Source organism: Anas platyrhynchos, chromosome 22 (assembly GCF_047663525.1).
Source record: "Anas platyrhynchos isolate ZD024472 breed Pekin duck chromosome 22, IASCAAS_PekinDuck_T2T, whole genome shotgun sequence".
Taxonomy (NCBI): Eukaryota; Metazoa; Chordata; class Aves; order Anseriformes; family Anatidae; genus Anas; species Anas platyrhynchos.
This window is the reverse complement of record NC_092608.1, coordinates 6,052,455-6,078,872: the sequence shown is the minus strand read 5'-3', so window position 1 is coordinate 6,078,872 and position 26,418 is coordinate 6,052,455. Positions and strand designations below refer to the sequence as shown.

The following is a 26,418-nucleotide window of genomic DNA, read 5'->3' as shown; positions in this document are numbered from 1 at the left end:
CCCCCAGGATGGGGGAAAGCCGCTGCTGTGCTCCGCTCCTCGGCATCCTCCCCCCGCACCACGCTTGTGCCAACGCTGAGTGGGGCAGGGATGGAGAGAGGGGACATTTGGGGGCGCTTGGATCCCCCCCAAACCTGCCCCGGTTGCCCACGGGCAGCGTGTGACACCCCCCAGAGCTCTGGTCTTGCCCCGATGCTCTCCCATATTTTATACCTGTGGCTCCTCGTCCCCCTCGGCAGCCCTGCTCAGCACTACGTGCCCCCTCCTGTCTCTCCTGTCCCCATTTCTGCGCCCCTCGTGCCCCCACGCTGCTCCCCTGGAAAGCCCATGGGGGTCCCAAGGGAGAAGTCGGCGTGGCAGGGAAATCACACACCAGCAACCCACCTCACAGGCGCTCACCAGGCTGTATTCACACCCCCACAAACTGCACCGTGTGCTGTGGTACAGGTCCCACAGGACTTCCAAAGCCCCTGAGTGCTTCACGGGCCCTGCAGCAGTCCCAGGGGACACCCCGGGATCCTCTCGCACGGGTTTGGGTGCAGCACCAGGAGGGCAGGTAGTTGGAAGAACCTGTGTCCTACACACGATGGTGTGTTTCTGCTGTTCTCCTCTGTGAGCTGAAGGCCCGTGGGGTGGCACTCCTACGTGCCACCCGTCACCTCTGAAGGTTCTGCTGGGCATTCCTTGGTCTTCAGCTTTGCTGGCACCAATGGCTGGGGTCCAGGCTGAAAAAGAGAGGCTCGTTGCACCACTGCTTCTCCTGTGAGAGCCCACAAGAAGCTCAGCCCATCTCCATAGAACCAAAGAATGGTTGGGGTTGGAAGGGGCCTTAAAGGTCATCCATTTCCAACCCCCTGCCATGGGCAGGATGCCACCCACCAGATCAGGTTGCCCAGGGCCTCATCCAGCCTGGCCTTGAACACCTGCAGGGATGGGGCACCCACAACTTCGCACCGTACCTTCCCTCCTCGTCCTCTGGAAGAATGGGCACAGCCAGGAGGCACCTTCTCCTTTCTTTTCTCCTTGTCAAGGCTCTGGATAAAACCAGCAATCACGTTACTTCTCCTTGCACGAGCTGCCTGGGCTGTCTTCACACCAGCTGAGCAGTCAGACCCTGCCACAGGCTCACCTACACCACCCGTGTGGATTCTGTGTGCAGAGGCTCTCCTCACCTGGCCCCTCTTACCTTGCGCTGCTTCACCACTCGATTCAGCCTCTTCTCCTGCCCCAGCTGGACCTGGGTCCTCTCCAGAGCCTCTCGTAGCAGGGCTTTCTCTTCTGCTTCCCTGTAGACTTCATCTTCCAGTTTCAACACCTCTTCCTGGCACATTTGCAAGGCCTCCTGGTTCAGCCTGCATGAAACACCCATGTGGGCCTTTCCCCCCGAGCTGAGCTGTGACCGTGCCATCGCCCTCTCCTCCTGCCTGTGCTGGGCCTGGGACGCAGCCTCCCTTCGAAGTTTTCCCCCTTCACACCCCATAGCTGACCCCTTGTCACACACACACTGCCCCAGCCACCAGCTTTTCCGTGTCATTTTAGAGCCTGTCGCCACGTACCCAGAGAGCAGAGCCCAGTGCTTTGGTGTTTTGAGCTGTCTAGATGTTTTCTGTTACCACAAGGACCACATTTCATTTAGGGGCGTTTCCCAGTGTTTTATCTATCAATACATCTTCACCATCTCCCTTTCCGATTCAGAGAGGTGTTACAGGGTCCTTCGTATTCATGGTGAGTAGGAGGAAGCCCCCCCAGGAAAGCCTGATCACCTAATGCCACAAGAACATGGACAGCAGCACTGCCCAGCTCCTTGATGAAGCTCCACACAGAGCCATCTAGGATGAGAATGCCTTTCTGCTTCTTGCCCCACACCTGCCAGCCTGTCCCAGAAGTTTCCATGCCTGCACTGGCCCTGGAAACACAGTCCCTACAGCACAACAGATACCACCACAGTCCGGCCTTCCTACAGAGAGATGTCCCTCGTAGTTCTCTGTTTCAAAAAACAGGAGGCCAATAACCACAGGAGCCTCCCCAGGCAGACCCCAAAGCCTGAGAGTTCACCGACTGCAAGGTTTCACCCCACTCCTTTCCCCACCACCACATCGTGCAACAGCCCCGTCTCCTCGCTGTACCTGAGCTCCTTGATTTGGGCCTCGTAATCTTTGAGCAATTCCTCTTTCTTTTCCAGGCGACTCTTGAGCTTGCTGATTTTCTCGTACAGCAGCTCGAAGTCCTTCCGTCTCTGTTGCCCTACTTTTTCCCTCTCTTCCTGAGGAAGATGCTGCGCAGACTGCATTCCTGCCAGCTCCTCCATATTCATCAGCCTTCCCAGAGCACAAATTAAGTCCAGGTACTGCGAGAAGAATAGGAAATGCATTAATTACTGTTCCTGCCAAGTCTTACTTCCAGTACGATCACACCACTCGGCCATCTGCTTCCATTCTGCTTTCGTGTTTCAAGAGATTCACACATCTCATGTAAAGTGCTGCGAGTGCTCCCCTTTGTTTCACCACTACGTGTACTTTCCCCATGCGAGCTCTTCCGAGAGCTCTCCGAATCGCCCAGCTGGGCCCCCATTCATCCCCGTAGGCAGAGAACCGGCAGCAGCGCCGCACCTGGAGCAGCACAACCAGCCCCCAGAGCAGCCATTTGCACACCCGGCGTTGGTTTCCCAAACACAGACTCCCCAGTCCCAGCTCTTCCCCTGCACGAGGCATGCTATTTCTCCTCCTTGGTAATATCTGGCACGTTTCAGGGTAAGGAGGCCCTCTCACACAGCTCCATCCCTTCGCTAGTGATGTCTGTCTCCTGTGCCAGCAGTGTCTATCGCTCCTCAGCTTCTCTCTCATCATTCCCCAGGTGCATTAGGTTGATTAAGGCAGATTCCCTCGTGTACACAACCCATCCTCTACGCCTAACCCTGCTTTCCCTGGGAGCACCCCCAGAGCCTGTAGGTGGGAAGGGGAGAAGAACTTGAGAGGCCAGATACGTCCAGGCAGGTGCTTGCCTCTTGCTGGTTCCTGCCACACAACCTTCACCTGTGCGCAGTGCCTGGCACTCTGCAGCACCCAGACACCCTCCCCTTTTCTCTGGAAAGTGATGTGTGAGTGCTCGGCACAGTTTTACCACATCTCCTGGTGACGTACCATCCTCTCCCCGAGGTCTAATGCTTCCAGCACCTCCAAGCTTGCTGTCTCGTGGGCGGTCACGTGCGAGCACCTGTCAGGAAATCGTCCCAGACACTGCAGAGACAAGGACAGACTGACAGAGCTCACCCACCTCCTCATTCGATGGCTCACAGCCTCAACTTTCCCTTCTGCTCCATGGGAAAACCGTGCTCACAGCGCTGCAGGGCAACAGCTTCACTGAGGTCAGTCCGTGGCCCCACTGAGCAGCACCGAGCCGATGATGCTGGGCACAGCGCTGCACCATACAGGAACTCCGATCCCCCCTGCATGTGCTGCCTGTTATATGTTATATCCTGACAGATTTCATGCCTCCCACCTAGCTTTTTTTTTTTCCCCCCCTTCCCTCTTTTATCCAAAGACCTCAATGTCCCCATTCCACCCAGCAAGCCATGGGTTCCTTCTTACCTTGCTGCACTTCGTTTTTGCTCCTGACAGCGGTGCAGCCTCCTTCTCGAGGCCTGCTTTCTGGGCTCTCTTCTCTGGCAAGTCTGTCTGCTGGACTATGAGTGACTGGGCAGCCTTGCTCATGACAACTGGAGGAAACCAAACACCCACGGAGTCGTTACTCTCTCACTTCGGACACTTTGTGGCTTCAGAGAACAGCAACAGCTCAGGCTTGCCAGGCTTTCCCTTGCAGGGACCGCACAGCGCCTGCAGAACAGGCTACAGACCACAGCATGCTGCAGCCCTTCCTGCAGGCATCGCTCTCGTGGCTTTTGGGATTTGTTTTTTCTCCACGAGTAGCAGTGCTACGTATTTTGGAAGTGGAATTTCAGAGGCTGCACCACAAACTGCTACTCCACAGCTCTCACTGCAGAGGTGGTGTTGCTTTCCAGTACTGCTCCAGGCACAGGGATACCCAGGACAGAAAGAGCCTGGTGAAGGACAAGTTTTACCAGGCTGTTTTCTCTCTTGTCGGGAGGAGAGCTGCACCCCAGTGCAGGAGCAAATGCCTGCTGAGCTGGGCTTCCAGGCTGTGCCCGACTCCACAGCATCGTGGCTACAGCTTCAAACCCTTTGCCAGCTGCCTCTCTGCTGGCTCCACACCTCCTCAGATGTCTCACATGTGCCAGTTGCCACCCAGCTGCTCTCATTTTGTCCTCTGCACCTAGCAATGCCAGCTGGATGTGCAGATGCCCTTTCCATGTCTACTAAAAGCACATCGTGGTGCACTTACTCGAGGATTGCATCTTCTCCAGCAGCTTGATCCTTTCCCGGAGCTCCACCAAGCCTTCTTTTTGGCGCTGGATTGTTTCCTCGTGCCTGAGGCCTCGGCATTTTGCACCCAGCTCAGCCAGGTCCAAAGCTGGCTCCTGAAATTCAAAGCACATCTGGTTCTCACCCAGATTGAACCTTGCTCTGCCCTGCATACCCGGGGGGTGCTTGGCTGCAGCCAAAATAGCCTTTCTGTATGACGCCAGGCATTTGGGACACACCAGGAGCAATGCTCTTGTCGCAGAAAGCAGGGGACTTGCCTCGACTTGCAGCACAGCCTCCCCGGGGATTTGAAGCACCAGGTACCAGCTTCATGCCCTGCTGCACCAGTCACAGCCCGCTGGAGGACGTAAGCCCTGACAACACTCCAGGGAGCTGGGAGAGGCACAGTGCTTGGCTCTGAGGCCACACGGGGATTTTGTTTGACTATTTCCTGCTAAAGCAGTGCATTTGCTGTTTTGGATTCACTTGCTGGCCTGCATTTCTACACGATCCTCGTGCATCACTCTCTTTTATAACAGCTCCGTGCTCACACACGCATGGTGCCCTCCCAGACCCATCGAGCACAACGCCCGATGACAATGAGCAGCCTCAGACACAGAATGGGGTGAGCGTGCTACCAAAACCTGCACGCTGCTTGTGAAAGCTGCCAACTGCCTGGAGAAGCACTGCACTCCCCGTCAGCGGCTGTGCTGCACCCACAGAGCTCTGTGCTTCCCAGCTGCCTTCCTGCAGGAGAGGACGGCGACACCTCCTGCTCCGCAGCCAGCCGTGAGTCACCACATCACCAACAGCGAGCCAGCCCCTCGAGCTGGCACGGCGTCTGCCACTGTTGCGGTACAGGCTGTACCATTTCTACAGTCCCTCCATCTGCTCCTGGAACCACCTTTGATTTATTCAGATCTCTAAAAGTAGGGAATTCAGACGGTGAGTCAGCACAGAACTAGGACCGTTCCTCCTCTTCCTGCACAACAAAACACCCCGCGCTCACAGACCTGCTCCCGTGTGGCTGACACAGCTGGCATTCACGGTCAAGCAAGGTTGTGGAAGGTTGGGAAGAGTTACAGCTCTCTTACTGAGCTGTTACCCACTCTAATTGGCAATTTGAACAGCCATTAGCACACACAACACTTCGCATTTCCAAAGTGCTGTACAAACATCAGCTAATTAGCCGGCAGAAATGCCAGCGCAGGAGCACGGAGGGCACTGCTGCCCTGCTCTCGAGCAGGCACACCAGCACCAGCTGCCCTTGCTAAGGAAAGGACGTCCAGTGGAAGGACGTCCAGCTGTCCTGTGTGGCTCCCTTTTTGCTCCCAACTCACCTAGTGAGGCACGAGGCTTTGCCAACCCTCACCATGACTACACGAAACGCTTTGTATGGAGAACCTTTGGAAACCTGATAGATAATCTCAGCAAATCCTCTCACAAGTGGGACTGAGATCCTGACCTTCACAGTTTGTTGGCAGCTGCACGCCAAGGCAGCAGCAGAAATGGGAGCAGATCACCCAAGCAACCTATTTTCAGCAAGAAAAACAAGAAAAGAGGAATGACACAAACTGCACGTTGTCCCCATTCTCCCTCCACTTTCTGGATTTTGGCATGGGTTTAGCAATCCTCCTTTGTCCTCAGCCCAGCTACTTGAAACCCTCAAGGACATGAGTCTGAGCCATCCTGTGCTCTCTTGGGGCTTGGTGAGCACTGCTTCCTTCATTTCTGAGCTGTTTGTTCTGCTTCTTCTGCAGTTTCTGGTGGTCTCCCTGCAGCCTTACCGTCTCAGAGGCTACCTCCACCATGGCAGGTGTCACCCGTGCCTGTGGAAGAGTCTCCGGCTCTTGTGCCTTCTCTCGGGATGCAGCCTGCAGCGCTTTGCAGTCTTCTTGGGCTTGCCTGTGCCAAGAGACAAAAGCGTTGCTGTACAACTGTGACGGATGGGGGTCAACCCAACAGCTTGCACGGAGCAACAACCTGGACAACGTCCACAGTGTGGGTGGGAGCACATTACTGAGCCATGATTTGGTTACAAGTCCATAGACAGGAGCTCCTCACAGCCCCCGTTTCAGAACATGCGACATTTCCATAGAACACACGTGCCTCTGTTCGAGTCTTCTGCATTCAACCACACCTTTTGCCCCAGGGGAGATACCTACCTGCAGTCACCTGCTGGGAATCTGCAGGTCAACTTTTGCAAGCCAGCAGCTCCTGGCAGCTCATACCTTAACTCTGCAGCTGCTGCTTTCAGCTCTTGATCCTTCTGAGCCACAAGCTTGGACATCTCCGACAGCTTCTCCCTCAGTGTGTTCAAGTCCCGCTCCTGGCTCTTCACCTGGACCAGGCTCCACTCCAGCTCCGCCTTCTGCTTCTCGCTGAGCTCTCCTAAGCACGACAAAGTTTCGTGGGTTTCGGGTTATCAGCAGTTCTTAGTGACATGACACCCATGTGCATGATTTTGACAAAGAACGGCTCTGTTTTGGGCAACTCCAGCGGGGCATCTGAACACCGTCACTGCTATCACTGAGGTTCATCCTAGCAGAGGACTGTGGGGAATTTATCTTGCCAAAGGGAACAGACAGCCTGCTTTGCCCAGGGCTGAGCAACAGCACCGCTTTAGGAAAGCGATGCCTATTTCCCCACTACCTGTGTGTGCCCTTCTAATAGCACCCGGTCTTGGTACAGCTCTGGAGGGACAGGGAAGCGCATCTGCTAGCCAGAAGCCACGTGCTCCATTTCACTAACCTCTCATGTCTGACATCCTGGCTTGGGTTTCCGAGAGCTCCTTCGTTAACCTGGCAATAGCAGCCTCTTTGGTCAGGAGCACGCTCTGCGCAGCAGCCAGCTCTTCCCTGAAATTCACAAGAAAGAGGCGTGCAACACTCACAGCTCCTTGGGCAGATTTGACAGAGCCTGCACATGCATTCTCTAACTGTATCTTATTACTAAGATGTACTCTGTTTTTCAAACCACAGCTCAGCTGCCTTCATTCCAGCCTGTGCTGCTAAGCTTTGCTCTCCCTTCCTTACCCCAAGCCCTCAGAACAGCACAGCCCATAACCCACACACTGCTCCTCCCTGCAGAACGCCTGACTCACGGCACCACACCAAATAAACTGGAGGCACTGGTGCACTGGTCTTCCCCTGCCTGCTGCTGCTGCTGCCAGCAGCCTCAGCCCCCACCCAGGGGGCTCCGTGGGCAGCCCGTGGGCAGGCAGCAATCGCTGTCACGTTGGCATCGCCGTGATGGTGCCCGATCCTTTCTCGGGATCTCTGTGCCAGTCTCCCCCCCTCACACAGCAAAGGGGGATGGTTTCCTTCACAGATGTCCTTCTAGACACGCTAAGAGATTTTTGAAACTACGTACACCTCAGGCTGTCTCAGCATAATGTAAGGACTCTTTCCACTATCAGAGACAGTGAAGACCTCATGACAGGCTGCTGCAGGCCCCCTTGCCTTCCTTAAGCTCTCCTGGGGATAACTCCTGCTAAGCCCCTCTGAACCAGACCACCATCAGCAAGTCCTTGGCATCAGCTTACAGAACACAACGGTGAGACTCCTCAGTGCAAGAGGCCTCCTGTGATGCTCCCGATGTCACCCTGCAGGCATCACTCTGAAGTCCTGCAGGAGACAACAACAACAGAGCATCACGTGTTGGTAATGCCCACGCTGGGGGGCTGCTGCCTCACAGCACGCTGTCAGTGAACGCCCCCACAGCAGCTGGGCTGAGCCTTGCTGCGGGGGTCTTTGTCTGCATGTGGGGGCTGCTTAGATCCAGGACCAACCAGGCAGGACTCTGCTGTGAGAACACATCGTGGCTTCCAACCACATCGCCTTACGAGGGCAATGCTCCATAGATCCTCTCCCTCACAACAGCTTCAAAGACTGGAACCAGTCTTCCTTGGAAAGCAACGTGTCTTTGGGCCCTGATCTAGTGGTGTTTAGTCAGTCCCTCAAGTCCTTTCTGGCTTGCGTGCAGCCAGAAGCACTCCAGCCTTGTCACTTTGGAGGGCAAAGAGCCCTTCTCAAGTGGGAACGCCTTATCTGTGCCTGTGGGGCACTACCAGTAGGCATCAAAAGACTCCAGAAAATATCTGGTAACTCACGGTGAAAGGGATCCTTCAAGGCATCACAGCAGGGCTCTTCCTACATTAAGACAAACCTCAAAGCAACATCCCCCCCCCGCCTTGCAATGCTTTTCATGGCACCACTACTCCGTCTCTATTTACTTTCACATTTTCTGAGGGTGTCCCTAGTACACACGCAGCCCATGCAAGCCTTAGCTACCTTCTATTTTTTCCAGGAGCGTGATATTTTCCTTCTCAAGCATCTTCTGCTGCTGCTCAGCCTCCAGCAGGCTGTCTTCTAAAGCAACAATTGTCCGAGCATGTTGCTTAATTTGCTCTTTATATCCTGCTATTTCTTCCTGGACTTTCTGCTTCAGTACCTCGCTCTCCTCCTGAACAATCTTGAGCTGCTCATCTTGTCTGAGCACCTGCTGCTTTAACATCATCTAGGAAACAAGACACAGGGCTCTGGTTGCATGTTTCGTACGTTATTCTTCAGGAACATGATGAGCATCATCTCTCCTGGCTCCCAGTCAGGAAGACAGGGGGAAGGAACACAGTCTTCAGTGCCCTGCTCTCGCCTCCTTCCCTCTCTAACACCACAAGCTCCGCTAGCATTTACACCACGCAGCCTGCTTGGCTTTGCCCACAGAGAGACAAGGACGGGTTGATCTGCACAGCATGGTTTGTCTGGGCTCTGTGCTACCAACTTTGTGCTCTTCAGGCTCCCACTGCTGCAGCCCTCTGCCCCCACTAGGATGGTGGCTGTGCCCTGGGTGCCCCCTCAGGATCGCCCTCTATTTCAGGACCTAGCAGGGTTTCCACAGGCATGGGAAGCACAAAGCCTGAGGATTATGTTAAGAGTGTGCTCGTACATCCAGCCAGGGCTTTACATTGCGAGGTGCTGGTGTATGACTTAGGCCAAGAGTTCCTCCTGCTGAGTGCTAACGTTAGAGGGAAGCCAGCTCCTGTTTTCTAGAGGTCTGTAGGGCATGGAGGCTGCAGGGTCTGTAGGGTATGGAGGCCCCACTAGTCAGGAGGGAACAGAGAAACCTCATGCAACAAAACCACATCTATGTCACATCCTCTGCGTGCAGAGGGGTTACCAGAGCTACCTCTCGTGCCGTGGTTTCCTCCAGGTTGCGCAGAGCTTCCCTCAGCTTGAGATCTGTAACCTCCTGCTCTTTGGACTTCATCTCCATTACCTGCAGGAGGAAAAGCCCAGTGCTTGAGAAGAGGCCCCACTTGCAAGGACCCACCTTTCTCTCTGGGAATATGCATCCGCATGTGTTTGTGGGGGGAAAAAAAAGTCTGACAACAGACCCTGACCACACAGGACATGACACCACAGAGTGCTCTCAGCTTTAACAGTGCCATCTGTAATTGCTTCTGCTTTACGTCCTGCAGCGGGATTATGTGGCAAGGTTTGGGTAGCAGGGAGCCACAGGGGTGGCTTCTGTGAGAAGAAACCAGAAGCTGCCCCATGTTAGCTAAGGGCCCTGCTGCTGACCAGAGCCGAGCCAATAAGGGATTTTGTTTGTGCCTCTGTGAGAGCACATCTAAAAAAGGGGAAAAAAATGCAGTGAGGGCCATGGTGGAGCATGTAATTACCTTAATTTACCCTTGAGCCCTTTGCATCGTATTTTCTCCCCCTTTCCCTTTGAGGAGGGAGAGTGAGAGAGTGGCTGAGGTGGAGCTCAGCTGCCCACCCGAATAAAACCACCACACATCCCCTTGCACGTCACAGACCTCAGTCATGCTTCTCAGGCGGCTCTCCAAGTCCTGGACCATCTTCTTTTCTTCACCCATGTATTTCTCACACCTGTCCTTCTCCTTTTCAGCGGCACTCTTCATAATCTGAGAATTAACAGCCAACAATTTTGCCAAAGCTAAAATTGGACTGTAAGGCAAGCTAACTTGACTCAGATGAGGAAAGCAACCAACAGGGTCACTGCCCTGGAACAGGGCATGTTATGGGAAAAAAGCTTGGCTGGACTTCAGGTGACTTGAAGGAGGAGTCTCACCAGCCACGAAGCTGCCCTACGTGCTCCAAAGGCTTACACGGAAGCTTGCTTGTACTTTGCATCCGTTTACTGCTGAAAAAAAGATGTGTTCCTGTGCTTCTGTGCCTGGATGATGCTCCTTGCTCACAGCTTTCTCACAGGGATTTATAAGTAGCAATGAACTCTGCCACTGCTCAGATGCTTTTCAGTAACATGGTGCAATGTCACTCAGGGGGTTTAATTCACCCGTGTCAGCACAAGGAGATATCTGAGATGCATCCTTGTCCTCAGACATTTTGGATTTGGGGGCTTCTTCTCACTAGGCAACACCATTATGGAGACCTAGATTTCCTGTTTAACAGACCTATGTCTGAAAAACCACCCCGTCGCCATACCTCTTTTTTCTCCTCCTCCTTTTCCAGTATGATTTGATTGATTTTTATCTGTAGGTCTTGCTCGTATTTCACTTGCTGCTCTTTCAGGCGCTCCTGCAGCAGAGCATCCTGAGACTCCCGGAATTCCTCTAATTGGGCCTATGGGGAAATGGCAGACACCACGGCACTGAAAGGAGTGCGTGAGCAGCAGAGCAAAAAAAAGCCACCATGTTTACTGGTGCAAAGATCCCCGACTCACCTGGGTTTATGGACATAGATAGAGTTTTACCTGTAACATTTTATTCCTTTGCGTGGTTTCCTGATTATTTTCCAACAACCTCTTGAGACAGGCTGTCAATCCTGCAAAAGCACACAGAGTATTACTGCAAGGGCTTCTCAGACAGCTCATTTTTAGCACCTGAGGAATCCTCAAAGGCCTGAGGACACTACCCATCTTCTTCTGAGCACTGTTTCAGTGCAGCCGACCTTCAGCCCTAGCCCTCACCCTCCTTGCCAGATACCTCCATTCCTCCATACACAGCAGGGAGAAGAAAAAGCACAATGGGAAGTCCATGGGAAGACCAAGTGCTAGTCAGGATTACCCAGAAAACAGCCCCTGTGGGTTTTGCTCTCTATGCCAGGCAGTGGAGAGCTATCAGCTCTCAGGAGATTAAAGGCAAAAATTCTGTCCTGCACCCAGAGACTCTCCCTCAACCCCTGCTCTGGGGTTCAGCCTTAGAGGCTCCTTGGAAAGGATGCCAGGGGCCAGCTGAGGGCCCCCTCAGCACCTGCTAGGAGCACGGCACCTTCCCACTGCTGGGCCACCAGGCTTCACATTCAGCCTCGGCACTGACTGAATCGCTGCCACCACCCAGATGTCTCAGGAACGGAGGCTGACTTGGCGCAAACCCCAGATTCCTGTTCTCACCAGGAGACTACATTTCCCTTGTCGAGCACTGTCACCCAGTTCTCTGCATCACCCCTTCTTCTCTAAGCACGACGCTTCTCCAGGAGCCGAGGCAGGCTGACCTCTTGTAGCACGTAGCCTCGCGAGGTTCCTGGTGCTACGATCACTGTCTGCTAACCACAGCAGCCCTACAGCTCCTCTGCACTGGCCACAGCACTTCTGTGCCTTCCACCCCTGTGGGCTGCCAGCGTGAGCCATGCTCCTCGCCCACCTGGCTGCCGGGGCAGTGACTCATCCCCGCTCACAATTCATCACGGGATGCTCTGACACAGTCCCACGCCGTAGCAGCCTGCTCCAGTTTCCACGCACCCTTCATGTTAACTCCTTTCCAGCAAATTCGACACAGCAACTGCTCTGCTGCTCCCCAGCAGAGGTAAGACAAAAATTCCTTACCTTGAGACAAGCTCGGGTCTGAGCCTGCAATGCTCAGCGCTGCTACAGCTGCTGCTAAGAATCATTACCAATATCCCACCAGGGAAAACAACCAAACCACTATCACTGAATAACCACAACGTCTACAGACAAAGTCCATCATCTGCAGACTATACAGCCTGCAGACAAACACCCACGTGTCCTGTTTTCCTGCTAGGAAAGCCTAGAGAGACTTAAGACACCCACCCCCGTGGGACAGGCACCTTTGCCAGAGGTGGGCAGGTCCAACCCTGCGCTTGCCAGCAGCTGCTCCGCTCCCTCCAGCCACAACAGGGCCACGCGAGCGATTTCCACCACAGCTGCCTGCACGTCCGACACCAAGGGGTCCACAAGCACGGCCTCGAACTTGCACAGCTCCCTCCTCAAGCTGTCGCTGCAGAACGAGGTCCCCAGGAAAGCCTAAAAGCAGTAAGACCAATGAGCACATCAGCCTCTGTAACACACGGTCTCCTGTGACTGCACAAGTAACACAAGACATCTGTGAAAGCCCAGAAATTTCTTTATTCACCAAACACCTCCATGGGTTGGTATCTTTGGGTAGGAAAGGTCCAGGGGAGGAGGCTGGTGTGAAGGGTTCTGTTCCTTTCAAACCAACGTTTTTCAGGGTGAAGCTGAGGGCACTATGCTTGCCAGCACAGCTGGACACGCGTTATCTTTTCTCTGACCTGTCCTCAAGGCCAATGAAATGCTTCGTGCCACGTTTTTCCCAGCTGAAACTTTGTGAACAGTATTTAGATGACTGACCTGGAGCTCACGCACTGATTCCTTGAACACCGTGACATTTTCAGACACCTCCTTTTCCTTCGAGAGCCTGGCACTTATTTCCTCCTGGAGACGCTTCTCTCTTTCCTGACTTTGTTGGTTCTCCTCACAGATCTGCCTGACCTTCTCAAGTACCTGCCAGAAGTATGGGAAGGGAGAGGAGAAGAAAGCTCCACGCCAAAACCTTTTTTCAGCTGAGGGAAAATCCCCTGGGGACAGAGATTTTGGGCAGCAATTGAAACCTGCTGGAATTCACTAGCCACATCAGACTCCTGGGTTTTTCCCTGATGAAGCCCAATGACTCCACCCAAGCTTTAGGGGAGCCCCAAACAAAGTGGGGCCCCACTTCCTTCACATTACAGTGCAACGTCACCTCCATGGGGTAGCTGCACCATCATTCGTGATGTGGAAATGCTGGATAATAATAGCCGTACTGCACACAGTGCAGGTGCTGGGGCTGTTCTGCAGCAGCCTCAAGCCCAGACAGGCTGTGGAGGCGATGAGCATCACTGTGTGACCACATCTGCACTCACCTGCTGGATGCTGAGGGCCTTCCCTGCCTCTCCTGCTGCTTGTGGGAGGCAGACTTGTACCACTTGCGTTTTGAAAGATGCCAGCTACAGCAGAGATCAACACAGGAAAACCACAGTCACTGAGAATCGACAAAAAACCCACAACAATCAATGAAGAGAGCATCCCTGTGCATTTCTTGCATTGCTTCCTTACCATGGCCTGATACTATCATGGCTGGCAGAATCCAAGGAGAGGAGAGAAGGAGTGATGCTTTTACTTTGGGAACTCTCCTCCACCTCAGGCACCAAGGCCCTGTGCCATTTTCAGATTTTGAGCTCACAGAGCACATATGTAGTTCCTGCAACAGCAACGTCCACAGAAAGCCCTGGCTACGTCCTCCTGTGAAACAGCCCAGGCTGGGGGCAGCTGCGGATGCCACCCACGGCATCTTCTCGGAACAGGACGTGCAATGTTTCCTCTGAGGCTAGGTCTTTACCACACCATTTCCTAGCTGGCACGGGTTCCTCCTGGGGCTTGGACAAAGGCTGAGTGTGTGTGGGCTGGGGGAGTTCCTGCTCCATACTGCTAGGTCTCCATCTGTCCTTAAAAGACTGAGGTTGCCATCGGCTCCGCAACAAGCACAAATTGGGGGGTTAATTTCCAGACATTTTATCTCACAGCTTTCAGAAAAGAAACCTTTTCTGCCTCTCGCTGACTGAGTTTTCTAGCAAAATCATGCTAGCAAAAACCATGTGTTGCAGTTTAACGCGGGACACAACCTTCTCATGCACAGCATAGCTGTGTCACGGCCATCTAGCCCAGCTGTCAGACACGTGTCAACACAAAGAAAGCAGAATTTCCTCCTGTGCTGAGGGCAGGACCTTTGCTACAGTCAGCCAGTGATAAACACAGTCAAAAGCTGTAGCAGGTGGCATGGCTCTGCAAACAAGGCAACATCTCTGGGTTGTGTTGCTTGCCTTTAAATACACCACGTTACTTTGCAAGGAGCTGTCTCTGCACCAAGCAGCATTTCAGAGACTCACAGGAGGACTTGCACAAGTCCCAGAGAATGTGACTGATCACAGAGAACCCACTATGTTTCTGTCTCCTGTTAGGCTCTGAATCTTCTGCGATGACGAAACAAATCCTTCCGATAAGCCTCTCATGCTGAGCAAGCCAAAGAGATAAGAATCGTGCCAGACTTTGGTGCTCAGTTTTTCCTTCCCAGAACTCATGTTCTGCCTTTCACCAGTACAATGTCCTTCCCCATGAGAGAAACAGTCCCTTTGTTGCCTCTGGCCCGCATAGTAAGAAACTCCCACTCCTCCTCCTACCTGCACTTTGGCACGATCCACGTCAGATTTCAGCAGGCGCTCCCTGCGCCCCATCTCCTGTAACTGCAGAGATTTCCTTTCACAGGCATTTTTCAGCTCCTCTTCAGCCTGAAACAACAAAAGCCTTTGATTATCAAAGTGCTACCAGAAAGCGATGCCACAGGCATTTCTACCTCCACCATCCACATCAGACACGCCTCTACCTCAGCTCTGAGGTACCAAGATAGATATTTTCATCCTTTTGCAGGCGGTGGGATTGCAGTTTTACCCACAGTGCTGCTTTTTGGCTTGGCTTTGGTCCCTGGGACACCATCCACCCTAGACTTCCTAACGCGCCATTCTGGTCTCCTGTTTCAGTTCCTGTTTTGCTGCCATGGGCATGCTGTGGGCCCTGGGGAATTGATATTGCTGGGGGACAGCAGGACTGGGTACACAAATTACTTCCTATACAGCGGAGCATTTCCTATTGCAAAGCTTCCACTGCCAGTGAGCAGGCGACCTGTCCTTTCATCCTGGCTGACAAGTGGAAGCTGCACGTTTCACTTCCCAAGCTATACAAGTCCACTCTCCTTTCCAGAGGAGAGAGCTGCTAACTTTTGGCATGAAGATTTACCTTTGCTTTCTCAGACAGCTTGCTTTGGATGGTTTCCTGTTCAATGCGATACTTCTGGACTTCTCCCTGCAAGCCCTTCAGGTCACACTCCAGCTCCCCAATGCGCTGCAAGAGTCCCAGAAAGGAAGAGTTCACTCTTGTTTTTCTTACAGAATTTCAACAACAAGCAAGATATTCTCCCTACCTATCCCGTTTCATTTATCCCAGTCTTTTCTTCTAGCTTCTCTTTACAGCTGATAGATTGACTTGATTTCTTATTCCTGACAGTGCTCTCCTGAACTGAGATTATTTTTATTTGAACTTCAGTTTTTCCAGAAGTTTACATTTCTCCACTTGGTTATGCACGTTACATCCCTTCCTTTACAGGAGCTGGATTCAAAACGCTCCTCTTACAATGCCTAGGAATATTCTCTGCATGGCACATTTTTGCAATCGTTGCTTTCTGGTGTGCTACATCACCCCGAATGACTGGAAACTCACTTTTTGGTATGGAGTCACATCCCTCTCTCCGAGTTCACGCTTCATTTCCTCTTTAAGTCTAGAGCACTAGAAAGAACAGCAACCGATGGAAAAAGTTATCAGGCTGGCCAGATACTGTCATTTCTGACAGAAATGTCAACGTACCCTTCAGTACTACAGCACAGCTCAGTGCTCAGATGCCTAATGGGTAGCAGAGTGTCCATGACAGGGCAATCGAGGCATTGAGAGCATGACAGTACCAGCACCTGGACAGGCCCATATCTAAATCATAGCCTGGCTGAGAGAAGAGAAATTGTGTGCAGCAAATACTCTACAGAGAAAAATTCATTGGGCCTTAGCAAAAGTGTAACAGCAACAGCAGAAAGGACAAATGGAACCAAAAGCTCTTTCCAAGACATCCATGGTAACTCAAACCATGACATGAACAGATATTTCCAAGCTGACACACTACAGGGTGCTTTTCAGTTCCATTTTTGAGTGTTTGGGTTTCAGAGCATGGCCCTATTCCAAACACAGCTCCTCCCTCACCCCAGATCATTCCTACATCCCTGCAGCAGTGGAGGCTGCAGAGGGATGTGCTCTCTGCCCTCTACAGGCATGAAGAGGGCCACCAGCTACCAAGCAGCATTCCTGGGACACCTGCTCTCCCCCTCAGCCCCTAACTGCTGCTCACACCTATCCCATTTCCATGGGTTACACAGAGCTGACCCACAGCAGAGTGGGGAGCATCCTGCTTCTGCCATCCAGAAAGCAGCTCCACCAGGAGCAGGCTGCCAGGGACAGAGACCTCTTCCTGCACCCCCGGGGCGTTTCAGTTTCAGCCGTTCCTCAGAAATCAATGAGAGCCACTACAATCTCCTGGAACACTGCCTCGTCAGCCAGCCACAATGCTGCACCCGCTCCACACTTATTATGCAGATTATGCAGCTTTGCCACTCGAGCAGGGAGCTGCACATACACAGACAAACAACCTGCTATACAGGCAGTTTTCTTTATGGGGAAAAAAACAGGCTTGGTTGCAGGGTGCATCCTTAAGACCGGGTTTCCATGGCTTTCTCAGCAGGATCTTGGCACGAGTGCCTTGAGCACACAAATAGCCACAGTGTTCCCAGAAATTCAGGTCACCAAGTACCTGCACTGTAGAACAAGGAGGGGGATTCATCTGGTGAACCTGACACCTCACACAGGCATTTCACAGCATACCCAGCCACTGCTCTGTCGCTGCTACATCTCAGAGACACAGCTCTGGCTTCCTGCGACTATTTACATGCAGTCAGGACCCAGCAGTTACATCTGTCCCTGTTACACAGCTGCTGAAATAGCTGCTCCAGTCCTTACCAGAGAGGAGCGAGACCCTTTGGATCTTACTGTTCCATGCTAGCCCGTGTATGAGACCATCACTTACAGAGCACGTCACTGGGGTGCTAACCTTGGCAGACACAACGGCCAGCTGGTTGTCCTTTTCTCTGTTTGCCTTCTTTATTTTCTCCACATCCTGCTTGAGTTGCTGAATTTTCTGCTCCTTCACAGCAATCTCCCTTTGCAGGCTGGTCACTAGACCTGGGGAAAACAATTTGGGCAAGAGGAAACCAAAGCATTTCCCTTCAGAAGCCCTCTGGGCACCGAGTGGCGAGTCTCCATCTGACAACTGTCTGACTTGGAGAGCGGCTCCAGCTCTTGGCAAGCCGTGCTGGACATTATTCCACAAAAAGATCGTTAACAAGTCCCCACAGGCCCTGCAGCATATGCTCCCAGGAGGACAAGCAGCTTTCTTACAGATCTGTTTCCCTTATATTTCTATGTCGGGGCCAAAGCTCTGAGCTCTTCTCCCTGCCAAGCGCTGTTACGAGCAGATTACCTCGGACCACAGAAATGAGACAGAACAATTTCACTAATCTCAGTGCACAGCCAATGGCTGTTTGGGGAAAAACAGCAACTATTTTATGTTCACATCACATTCCTTGGGAATGATAAGTGCTGAGATAAAGGCAAGTGGAACAGGCTTGTGGTTAGAGGCAGCCTTTGCAGCCACACGGTAATTCAGAGCCTGACAGTGAGCGTGCAACGAGTGTGCACAGGCTTCTGCAGTCCAACCAGCAGCACCCAGACCGAGCAGCTCAGGGCTTTGCCCTGCAGTCAGTACTTTTTGCTGTGCTTTCTTTTTTAACACAGTTCTGTCCCAACACTCTCTGCCTTCTGTCTTTGCTCCCCCCCCTCACTTCTGCGGGGCTCCTTATGCCAGCAACTACCTGCAAATCCCACAGAGCTTCAAGAAACAGAACACAAAGTGGGACAAATTTTCCCAGCCACTACAAACTGCTGCCAGACAATCTTGCAAATGTGTGGTCACTTTGCAAAGCCAACCCTCAGCTGTTTCGTGCCCCTACAAGGAGCTCCCATGAAATATCAAGGCAAACATACCTGTGGTCAAAGCGTGATCCCTCTTTAGCTTCTCACTTTCTTTCCTCAGGCTTCCAATTTCCAGGTCTCTTTCATAAAGAGAATGGCTAAAAATTTCACTTGAATCTTTCTGCAAGTCACTGATCTAAAATAGAGGAAAAAAAAAAATATCATATGATCCTCACCAGGTAACTTTGTTGCTCCAATACGCTTGCTTTTGTTTTAAATGCAAACTCAGCTCCTCTCAAGCTTCACAGAGACTGCCCTGGTTTCTGACTGCCATTAACTTTTCATGAACCCTCAAAGACAGTCACGGTTTGGTCAGGTTACTCATTACTATCCTAGGCTAATTCTTTGGAGTAATTGCTCTGGACAGGATCTGCCTATCAACATTTTGGCTGTTCACAGCAAAAGCCTGATATCAAAGGCACAAAGAGACAATGTCTCATGCTGGCTGCAATCCTGAGAACATACAGCTTGGGCTGGTGGATAGTGCTACTGCAGAAACAGGCTGAAATATCCTCAGATTTATAGCCTTCACTCTGCATATATACTTACTGCTCACAAATGCAGATTCATAGGTGCTAGCAGTCACACTCACGTTTCTGCCACAAGCACAGTATTGGGAGCAGGGAATAATCTGCACTGTCTACTCCTGCATGTCAGCACCCCACAGGCAAAGAGCAGAAAGTAGGAATTGACTTCCCACCTATAACATAACACATCCCTGGACAGGACACCTATATGGCCATGCCCTTCTGCCTGGCCACCTGTTTTCATCTGGATGCCAAAGGGCTTCTTTGTCTTTTGGACTATAACGTCCCCTGCAAACGCAAACGCTGGCTCTGTTCCTGGGGGAAGAGAGGCATGGGGGAGAAAAGGAGTCAGGCATCCTGGCCTGCAGTGACTGCACGTGGCTTTTCTCCACCAGAAGTAGTTCAGGCTTATGTTTCTTTTCCCACCATGGCATTGCAGGTCCTGCCACATAGATGAGAAATTTGATTCCCAGCTTCGTTACGGGACAATTACAGAACAAGAAATCATGTGGGCAACACACGGCAACCGATTATAACCATCTCTCTGGTTCCCCTTCATTCCACACATGCTACCTCCTCCTCTCTCTCCGAACAAGGTGCTTAGTTCAAGACCCATATGCATCAGAACACTATTTTCAACTGAGTGTGCCTGCTTAGGCACTGCGTACCTGTTCCTTTAAGGTTTTAATCTCTTCTGTTTTGGCTCTGATTTCTCTGTCAAACGTTAGAAGCTTTTGGGTCAGCTCCACATCGCTTCTAGCAGCAGCCTGGGCCATGGTCTTGGCCATCTCTGCAATTTTGTCCTGAAGACTCCTTATCACTGAATCTTTCTGCTTTGATTCTGCTTCAAAACCAGAGAGACGACTGATTTCCTTTTCCAGTCTCAGCAGCTTTTCATCCTGCGGGCAGGTTCCATGTGTCGTCTGTCACTCTGCAGTTACAGACACCAGGCTGCCTGCTTCTATAGGGTAACCGCGTAATTTCCATAAAGCACACAGCTTTGGATGAGGCTAGCCTTCTCTCATTAACAACACACTGCAGTCACCCTGTGACACCCATGCTTTTCAGACACAGCTGATGCCTTCTCCCTCCTCACCCTGAATTTCCAGAGAGCCCAGATCCTCCACATACCCAGTGGTTCCCAGTTCCCTGCACATTGCTGGGACTCTTGGTCACACACACACACACATTTTGTACCCTTTGTCATCTACCAGCCCATACAATCACTCTCACCACACTTTTCCCTAGGGCAGGACCATGAGTTGCATCCCTCACCCTTTCTGCAGCATCACCTTTTCCTGCAGGAGGCAGTCCACGCTATGAATCCTCAGGAAAGGGGCTCCTGCCCCAGTGCTTGGATCATTGCCTGAGATTGTGGTCCAGGCTGAAAGATAGAAAAGAATATAGTAGCTGTATAAGAAATATATATATAAAATATCAGAAATATAAGAAAATAGTGCTGTATGAGGGGGCAGGACTAGCACTTTGTGAGGTTCTCTCTCTCTCTTGTCCAAAGCCTATTTGCAGGCAGTGGCTACTTTACAGTCTGAAGCTTGGCTCACACTCACAACGATAGCCACCTGTTTGGCACTACAAAGATCCCCACCAGTGCAAACAGTCTACACAAGAGAGAGGAATAATACACCTCTGGGAAATGTAAAGCCTCCAAGGCACACAGACACAGAACTGAAGGCTCCTCTGAGTTTTTAACCCTGTCTAGCCCCAAAGAAAGAAGGTCAATTTTCATTGCTCACAGCAGAGGAATAGTTAAAAGTTCACTAGGATTAACACACACAGATCCCTTTGGCTCTATTTCAAAAATCAAACGAAGCTGTGCTACCTTGGAGCACGAGCTTCATTCCTGTCACCTTCACTGGGACTTTAAGTTGTGTGCGTGGCTTTATGCTGAGCAGCTGTGACTGCACAGTAATGTCCTTTGCTCTGGAGCACTAGGTATAATCTGGCAGTTTACTAGTGACTTTCTATTCCCTCTGACTGTTAAAAACACAAAATAAAGCACAAACTACCGATATATGGCCTAATTTTTTGAGTACTCCTGTGTGGAGCCAGGAGTTGGACTTGATGATCCCTGCGGGTCCCTTCCAACTCAGGACATTCTATGAAACCACAAAAATCATGAGATCAGGTATCCTGATACAACAAACTACCTTCGTGGCAATAATCTTTTCCCATAGTTGTGCTGTTCAATCACTTCGTACCCACAAACCCTTGCCTTTGCTCCGCTGCTACAGCATACTTCACTTTTAAGAAACATATCAGGTACAGATCTACTTTTATGTTCCTTTGCTCAAGGCAGCCAGGAACCGCACATCAAAGGAACCAACCCACCACTACAAACAGACTGGAATAGGTGCATGAGTCATCGATGAAGATAAAGTCTGTAATCGCCTTCAGGATCACACACGAGGAACAAGGAAGAGGAAATGCCACCGAAGTTACCGAGGCAATGGCTTTCCCCACAGGTTGTCATGGCACATTTCCTAACTGACCCAAATGCCACCAATCACACACGGACCCCGATTAGCTTCGCATGACAAGGACTCACAACCAACTGCCTGTGACACTCGTCATTTATCGGTGCGAATCAAAAACGTCTCTGCTCGGATCAGCTCTGCTGAGTGCTGAGTTGATCTGAGAGGACATAAGGCCACAAACTGCTGGGAAAGCATGGGTGGAAGCAGCCTTCCCGCTTGGCACCAACAATTCCTTTGCTGTCATATTGCAACTAACTCCTGCAGCCATCAGGAAGTACCTGGCCTCTCTGCAGGGGGCCGACTGAAAGGATCAGGAGGGCTGGAGGCGGTCGCACTCCTGGTCCAGGCGCTCAGGGGTCGCTTCTGGAGTGGTGGATGGGGCACGGGGCTGGCTGCAGCAGGAGCCCAGCTGCTCCAAGTGCTGGGGCGATGCTGGGACTGCAGCAGTGGGAGATGGGCAGGAGACACAGCAGGGCAGTGCTGGGGATCTGCAGGCACCTGGAGCTGCCCAGCCCATGCTATGCGACGTTTCACTGGAGGATAGGAGGTCTGCAGTGGAAAAAGACCATGTTATTAGCAAGAGCATAAGAAGGCTTTCCAGCCCCTGATATGTGTGCAAAGAGGTAACATAAAACACGGGTACAGGCCTGAGTGGAAGCATAATTCCAGTCCTTTCCCTTTCCCATGGTCATTTGATCAGATCCATATCCTGAAGTCTAAATGCTTACCTGTAATATGCACATTTTGGGGCTTTGACGTTATTGGAGCTCTTCACTCCCTCTCTAGACCAGCCTACCCTCATTCTGTGTGTCATCTGCAAAATTTGGATGCGCTTGTTCTGGGTTTTTCCTGGAACACGCACAAGCACTTCTACGCTGTCATTTCTCTCTTTTGATATCCTGAAACAAAGCCTCTCATTGCACACCTGCCTTGCAATCACATTTCCCCAGCCTTACACTGTGCATGTCCGACATGTAATTAGGACTCTATATGCTATTATCCCTATAAGTATCACTTTCAGCTACCATGAAGATGAGCCAACGTTAAGGTCCTGCATGCTGGCTGAGAAGCAACCCTCAATTTCAAGTTATGCCAGCCCATAAATAAATATCTGGAAATGTGGGCTCAGCCCTCGCACTGCTTGGAGCTTGCTGATTTTCCAGACAAGGGAGAAAGCTGCAGTAAGGCACTAGCTGCAGCTGACCTGCTGCTGCTTAAAGCACAGCCACCCTTCATTTCTAAAGCTGACAAGAAAAGGCAGAGATTGCCAGTCTGCTTTACATGCTGTTACACTTCCAGAGCTTTGGATTTATTTTTCATAATGGAGAACTTAGCTCTCTTAGCCGGCTGCTGCTCTTCTTTAAAACATGTTCATCTCTAATACCACTGAAAATGAGAGAGAGAGAGAGGCCTCCTTATATTAAACATTGTAAACACTTCACACGGCGAAATATAGAAGTGATTTACTCTCTGCAGTCAGCGGTGTCAGGCTTCAAAGCTAGTATATCAAAGACGGATCATAAAGCCCAGAGCAATAAAGAGGCACCGACAGTGCTTTTTCTGTGCCACTGTGCATAACTGCATTTTTGTGTGCAGGCTACACACATACTTTAGGAAATTAAAGTGCTTGGTGCTTCAGCAAGCTTCACTTGCCCAGAATTTGCATGCCAGCTGCACGGCTTCATCCTGCAGCACTGCATTTTTTCCTCTTGGCCTAAGATTTCTGGCCTCATTAGGATTCACAAGGTCATCTCACTACACCAGGAACCTTGCTGAGACATAAATAAAGCAGTACCTGGGTGAACAAATGGCTTGCATTACGTTTGAATCATACATAGGCTGGGCTACAAGGCCAGGCTCGGCAGCACCCACTACCCGGCACGCCACACACACAATTTTCCAGCACTCTTGCTCAGTCTCTATTGTCTAGGATTCTTCAAATGACACAACAATACAAATCATACAGATCTTATCGATCCTGTGTACTCTAATAACCCAGAAGCTTAACAACCTCTGCTGACATCCTGCCTTGGTACATTTCCTGGGGAATCACCACGTTGGATCACATTCCTTCCATGTTTACCATAGCTTGGGATTTCTATCATGCCCACAAGACAGGCTGTGATGCTCTGGCCTTGCTGTGCAGAACAACACAGAGTCTGCAGCTGTGCACAGCCTTGCCAAGCAAAGCACCAGCAATGCCTTCATTTTTTCCATTTGCTCTCAGTTGGATCTTTAACACTAGTTCATTACTAAGTAGTCTCTGAAGAAAGATTAAACAGAAATACTGGTAAAGGTCATTTTCTAATGCTTTCACGGCTTCCCAAGACCTACCTCTGTTATGTTGGCCTTGCTGTTAGGAAACCTGCTCCATGCTGAGGTGCCTGAGTTTCTTCAGCAGAGGGAGCTCGAGCTTTTTATTTCTCCCTCACGCTTCCTGATGATTTAAGAAACGAGCCTGCACCGGAGAGCATGCCCTGATTCCTCTGAAGCACAGCTCTCCTCCACATCACGTCCAACTGGACTCTTGGTGGGTATTTTTTTCCCCCCCTCATCCTATGTGCGGCTGTGAGAGGCTAAAACAAGGTGGCTGCCTGACAGCTGTGTGCCCATTTACCAGCCTTGATGGCCAGCATTTGCTTTACCTGCGGGACTTCATCAACCACTAGCTCAAAGGATGCTCCCTGTGCCCCGAAGTGCAGGATGTCGCCTGGGCTCACTCGCACAGCCGCATTTTGCACCTGGCAGCCGTTCACAAAGGTGCCCTGGGGAGAATTGAGGTCCTGCAGGACAAAGCCATTCTCCCAGCCATCGAAATTGAGGGCCGCGTGATGATCCTCTACCCCTGCAGACTGACAAAACAGATCAGCGAGCAAGAGACAAAACCCTCAGAAAGCAACCAGAGCTGTGTTACTGCTGCTGATTTGCCCAGCCCTCCCCTCCTTGCTGTACTTCTCCATGTGAATATGCTGTTAGCCACTACTCCTGGCATTTAGGCTTGCCGTGCACCACCCCACCTGCATCCAAAGCATGCAAATAGGCTGTTAGACTCTATGCTTTGCATTTTCAAATTGCAGTCCATCACCCTACCTGCACCCTCACTAATGACAGAGCTGTCTGCCAGCACAACCAGACTCCTCTCCCTCTAATTCCCAACCAATAACTTCCCCACCCACTGTCCACCCAGGAGTCCCACAGCTTTCCCATACCTTCAGCACGATGTCTGACCCTTCGTGTCTCCCGATCGTGGTTGTTTGTGGCTTCAGCTGAAAACACCCGTCTGAGCTCCTTAGGAAGGCTCTCATAGTATTACCTTTTCACCTCAAAGGTCAGAACATAATATGCATTACTCATTTAGTAATCCCCCTGCAATGCATGCAGCTGAGCCAGGAACTTCTCCACCACCTTATATGCCGCTGGTTCCTGCAATAAAGCAGTAAAGTTATTTACAGAGGCAAGGGACCTAGGTCTGCACACACATCCCTTTGCTCCTCCCTGTACCCTGCAGTAGCCAGGGAAACCCCTGTGAAACTAAAGCCGGCTGACACCCTACTGCTTTCCTTTTTGTTTGTTTTGTTTTTTGCTTTTTGTTTTCTTTTTTTTTTTTTCCTCCCCTTTTCCAAGCAACAGGCCCGGCAGCACAACACAGCTCTGTGTCGGTGCAGACTGCAGCTCTAGTTTCTCAGAGGACATTTGTTCTGCATGTATGAAAACACTCAGTTTGTCATGCAGCCTACCTGTTCGAGCCTGCCAGAGAACATTTTTTGCTTTTTTAACTTATTCTTTATTTGGAAGCATGTATTATATTGCCCGCCACTTGTGACTCACCAAGGCCCTTGGGCTGCCCTGTGATGCTGAGGGTTATTCTGCTGTGGAGAGGGGATTAATTAAATTGAGATCTAAGCCCAGGTTGCTGTGACGAGGGCTGCACCCTGCCACCTCACGCGTCCCCAAGGCGCCATTTCGCAGTGCCTCCCCATCCCTGCCGCCGTCACCGTAGCAACCAGGCCGCCATGATGGCCGCCACCCCGAGCTGAGGGCAAGAGCCAGGCCTGCTCCTGCCTCCCGCTCTACATCCTCCAGCCCACACAAATTGTTCACACTTCCTTCACGTTTCAATACAGGGACACAAACACATCACGATATGTGAGATTTAGACCTTAAAAAGGGTCAAAAGATCTCCCCCTGGTACCCAATATGCTGGCAGGTGTCAGCAGCCCTGAGAAGGGCCTGGAAGGCTGAGAGAGGCCATGGAAACGACCACGAACCTCCCCGGGGACGTGTACCACACCCACACCAAACCTAACAAGATTAGTGAGAATTGCACTCCATGCTCAGATATTGCAACACTGGGCTGCTGAGTCCCAAGCAACTCAGCTCAGAAGCATGCTTGCAAAAACACAGCACTTCCCTCCTCCCCCCCAAAAACAGTTACCCAATCTGCAAAAACACTGCATGCAAAGTTTTTCCTGTCTTTCTAAAACTTCTTCAATTCTTGGCACAAACCAAATTTCCACCCCACACAATGGGGCTGCTCCTGGATGGCAGCCAGGCTGCTGACCCGGGACATGATCGGCGACACCACAGCCATTTGTCACCCTTTGCTCACCAGGAAGCAGGAATGCGTGGTTTGCTGCCAATGCCTCCTTACCTTTCCTTCCTTGCAAGAGTTTTGCACTGGAAAATAGCAGCAGAGGTTTTGCAGCACAAATCCAGCATTTCAGTGATGATTTTTAAAAATAACACGAGGCTTCCTCCGTGACATGAATACCAGGTCTGTATATCCCAGGAGTTGCCCCTGAACATGACTGACCATCCAGAGATGCAAAGATACACATGCAAATTTGGACACTGTGTGGGGAAACACATTCTGATTTCTCAAATACAAGCACGTTTATTACCTGAGCTAAATAGCATGAGATCTGGGCTAGGTGCATGTAGGATGTCGGTGAAGATAGCTGCCATCTCTCCCCTTCTTCATACTCACCTTCAGGAATAACTACTCTTACCATCCACGATATATATTGTAATATAACCTCACCTTCACACGGAGAATGA

The 26,418-nt window shown here is 51.3% G+C and overlaps 1 protein-coding gene across 4 annotated transcripts; it reads right to left on the bottom strand.

Moving 5' to 3' along the window:
- Positions 1-390: 390 nt before the first annotated feature.
- Positions 391-26,169, bottom strand: FHAD1 (forkhead associated phosphopeptide binding domain 1). Of its 4 annotated transcripts, XM_072027077.1 has the most exons (30): positions 25,189-26,168; positions 24,570-24,783; positions 24,006-24,212; positions 21,639-21,909; positions 20,158-20,249; positions 19,534-19,764; positions 18,351-18,474; positions 17,359-17,489; positions 15,930-15,995; positions 15,450-15,554; positions 14,837-14,944; positions 13,523-13,606; positions 12,972-13,124; positions 12,431-12,626; positions 11,118-11,188; positions 10,850-10,987; positions 10,201-10,308; positions 9,567-9,656; positions 8,672-8,897; positions 7,924-8,005; positions 7,131-7,237; positions 6,611-6,770; positions 6,167-6,284; positions 4,360-4,495; positions 3,588-3,715; positions 3,141-3,236; positions 2,127-2,347; positions 1,187-1,352; positions 960-1,034; positions 391-725 (listed from the first exon to the last, which is right to left on the bottom strand). In XM_072027077.1, exons 2-30 carry the CDS (start codon positions 24,663-24,665, stop codon positions 642-644), a joined length of 3,870 nt encoding a protein of 1,289 aa, XP_071883178.1. In that variant the 5' UTR covers positions 24,666-24,783; positions 25,189-26,168; the 3' UTR covers positions 391-641. The 4 variants fall into 4 exon arrangements, with proteins under 4 accessions (XP_071883178.1, XP_071883180.1, XP_071883179.1 ...); XM_072027079.1 differs by lacking the exon at positions 13,523-13,606 and having other exon boundaries at positions 25,189-26,169; XM_072027078.1 differs by lacking the exon at positions 15,930-15,995 and having other exon boundaries at positions 25,189-26,169.
- Between the last annotated feature and the right edge of the window lie 249 nt (positions 26,170-26,418).

Excerpts from the sequence above, each read along its gene's own strand:
- FHAD1 (XM_072027077.1), bottom strand. The coding sequence starts at position 24,665 with ATGAGAGCCTTCCTAAGGAGCTCAGACGGGTGTTTTCAGCTGAAGCCA. Across the intron at positions 19,765-20,157 it reads ACTGCCTCCTGCAGGAAAAG|GATGAAAAGCTGCTGAGACT; the intron begins GTGATGCTGCAG and ends ACCTGCCCGCAG. Across the intron at positions 18,475-19,533 it reads TTAAAACCTTAAAGGAACAG|ATCAGTGACTTGCAGAAAGA; the intron begins GTACGCAGTGCC and ends CCTCTATTTTAG.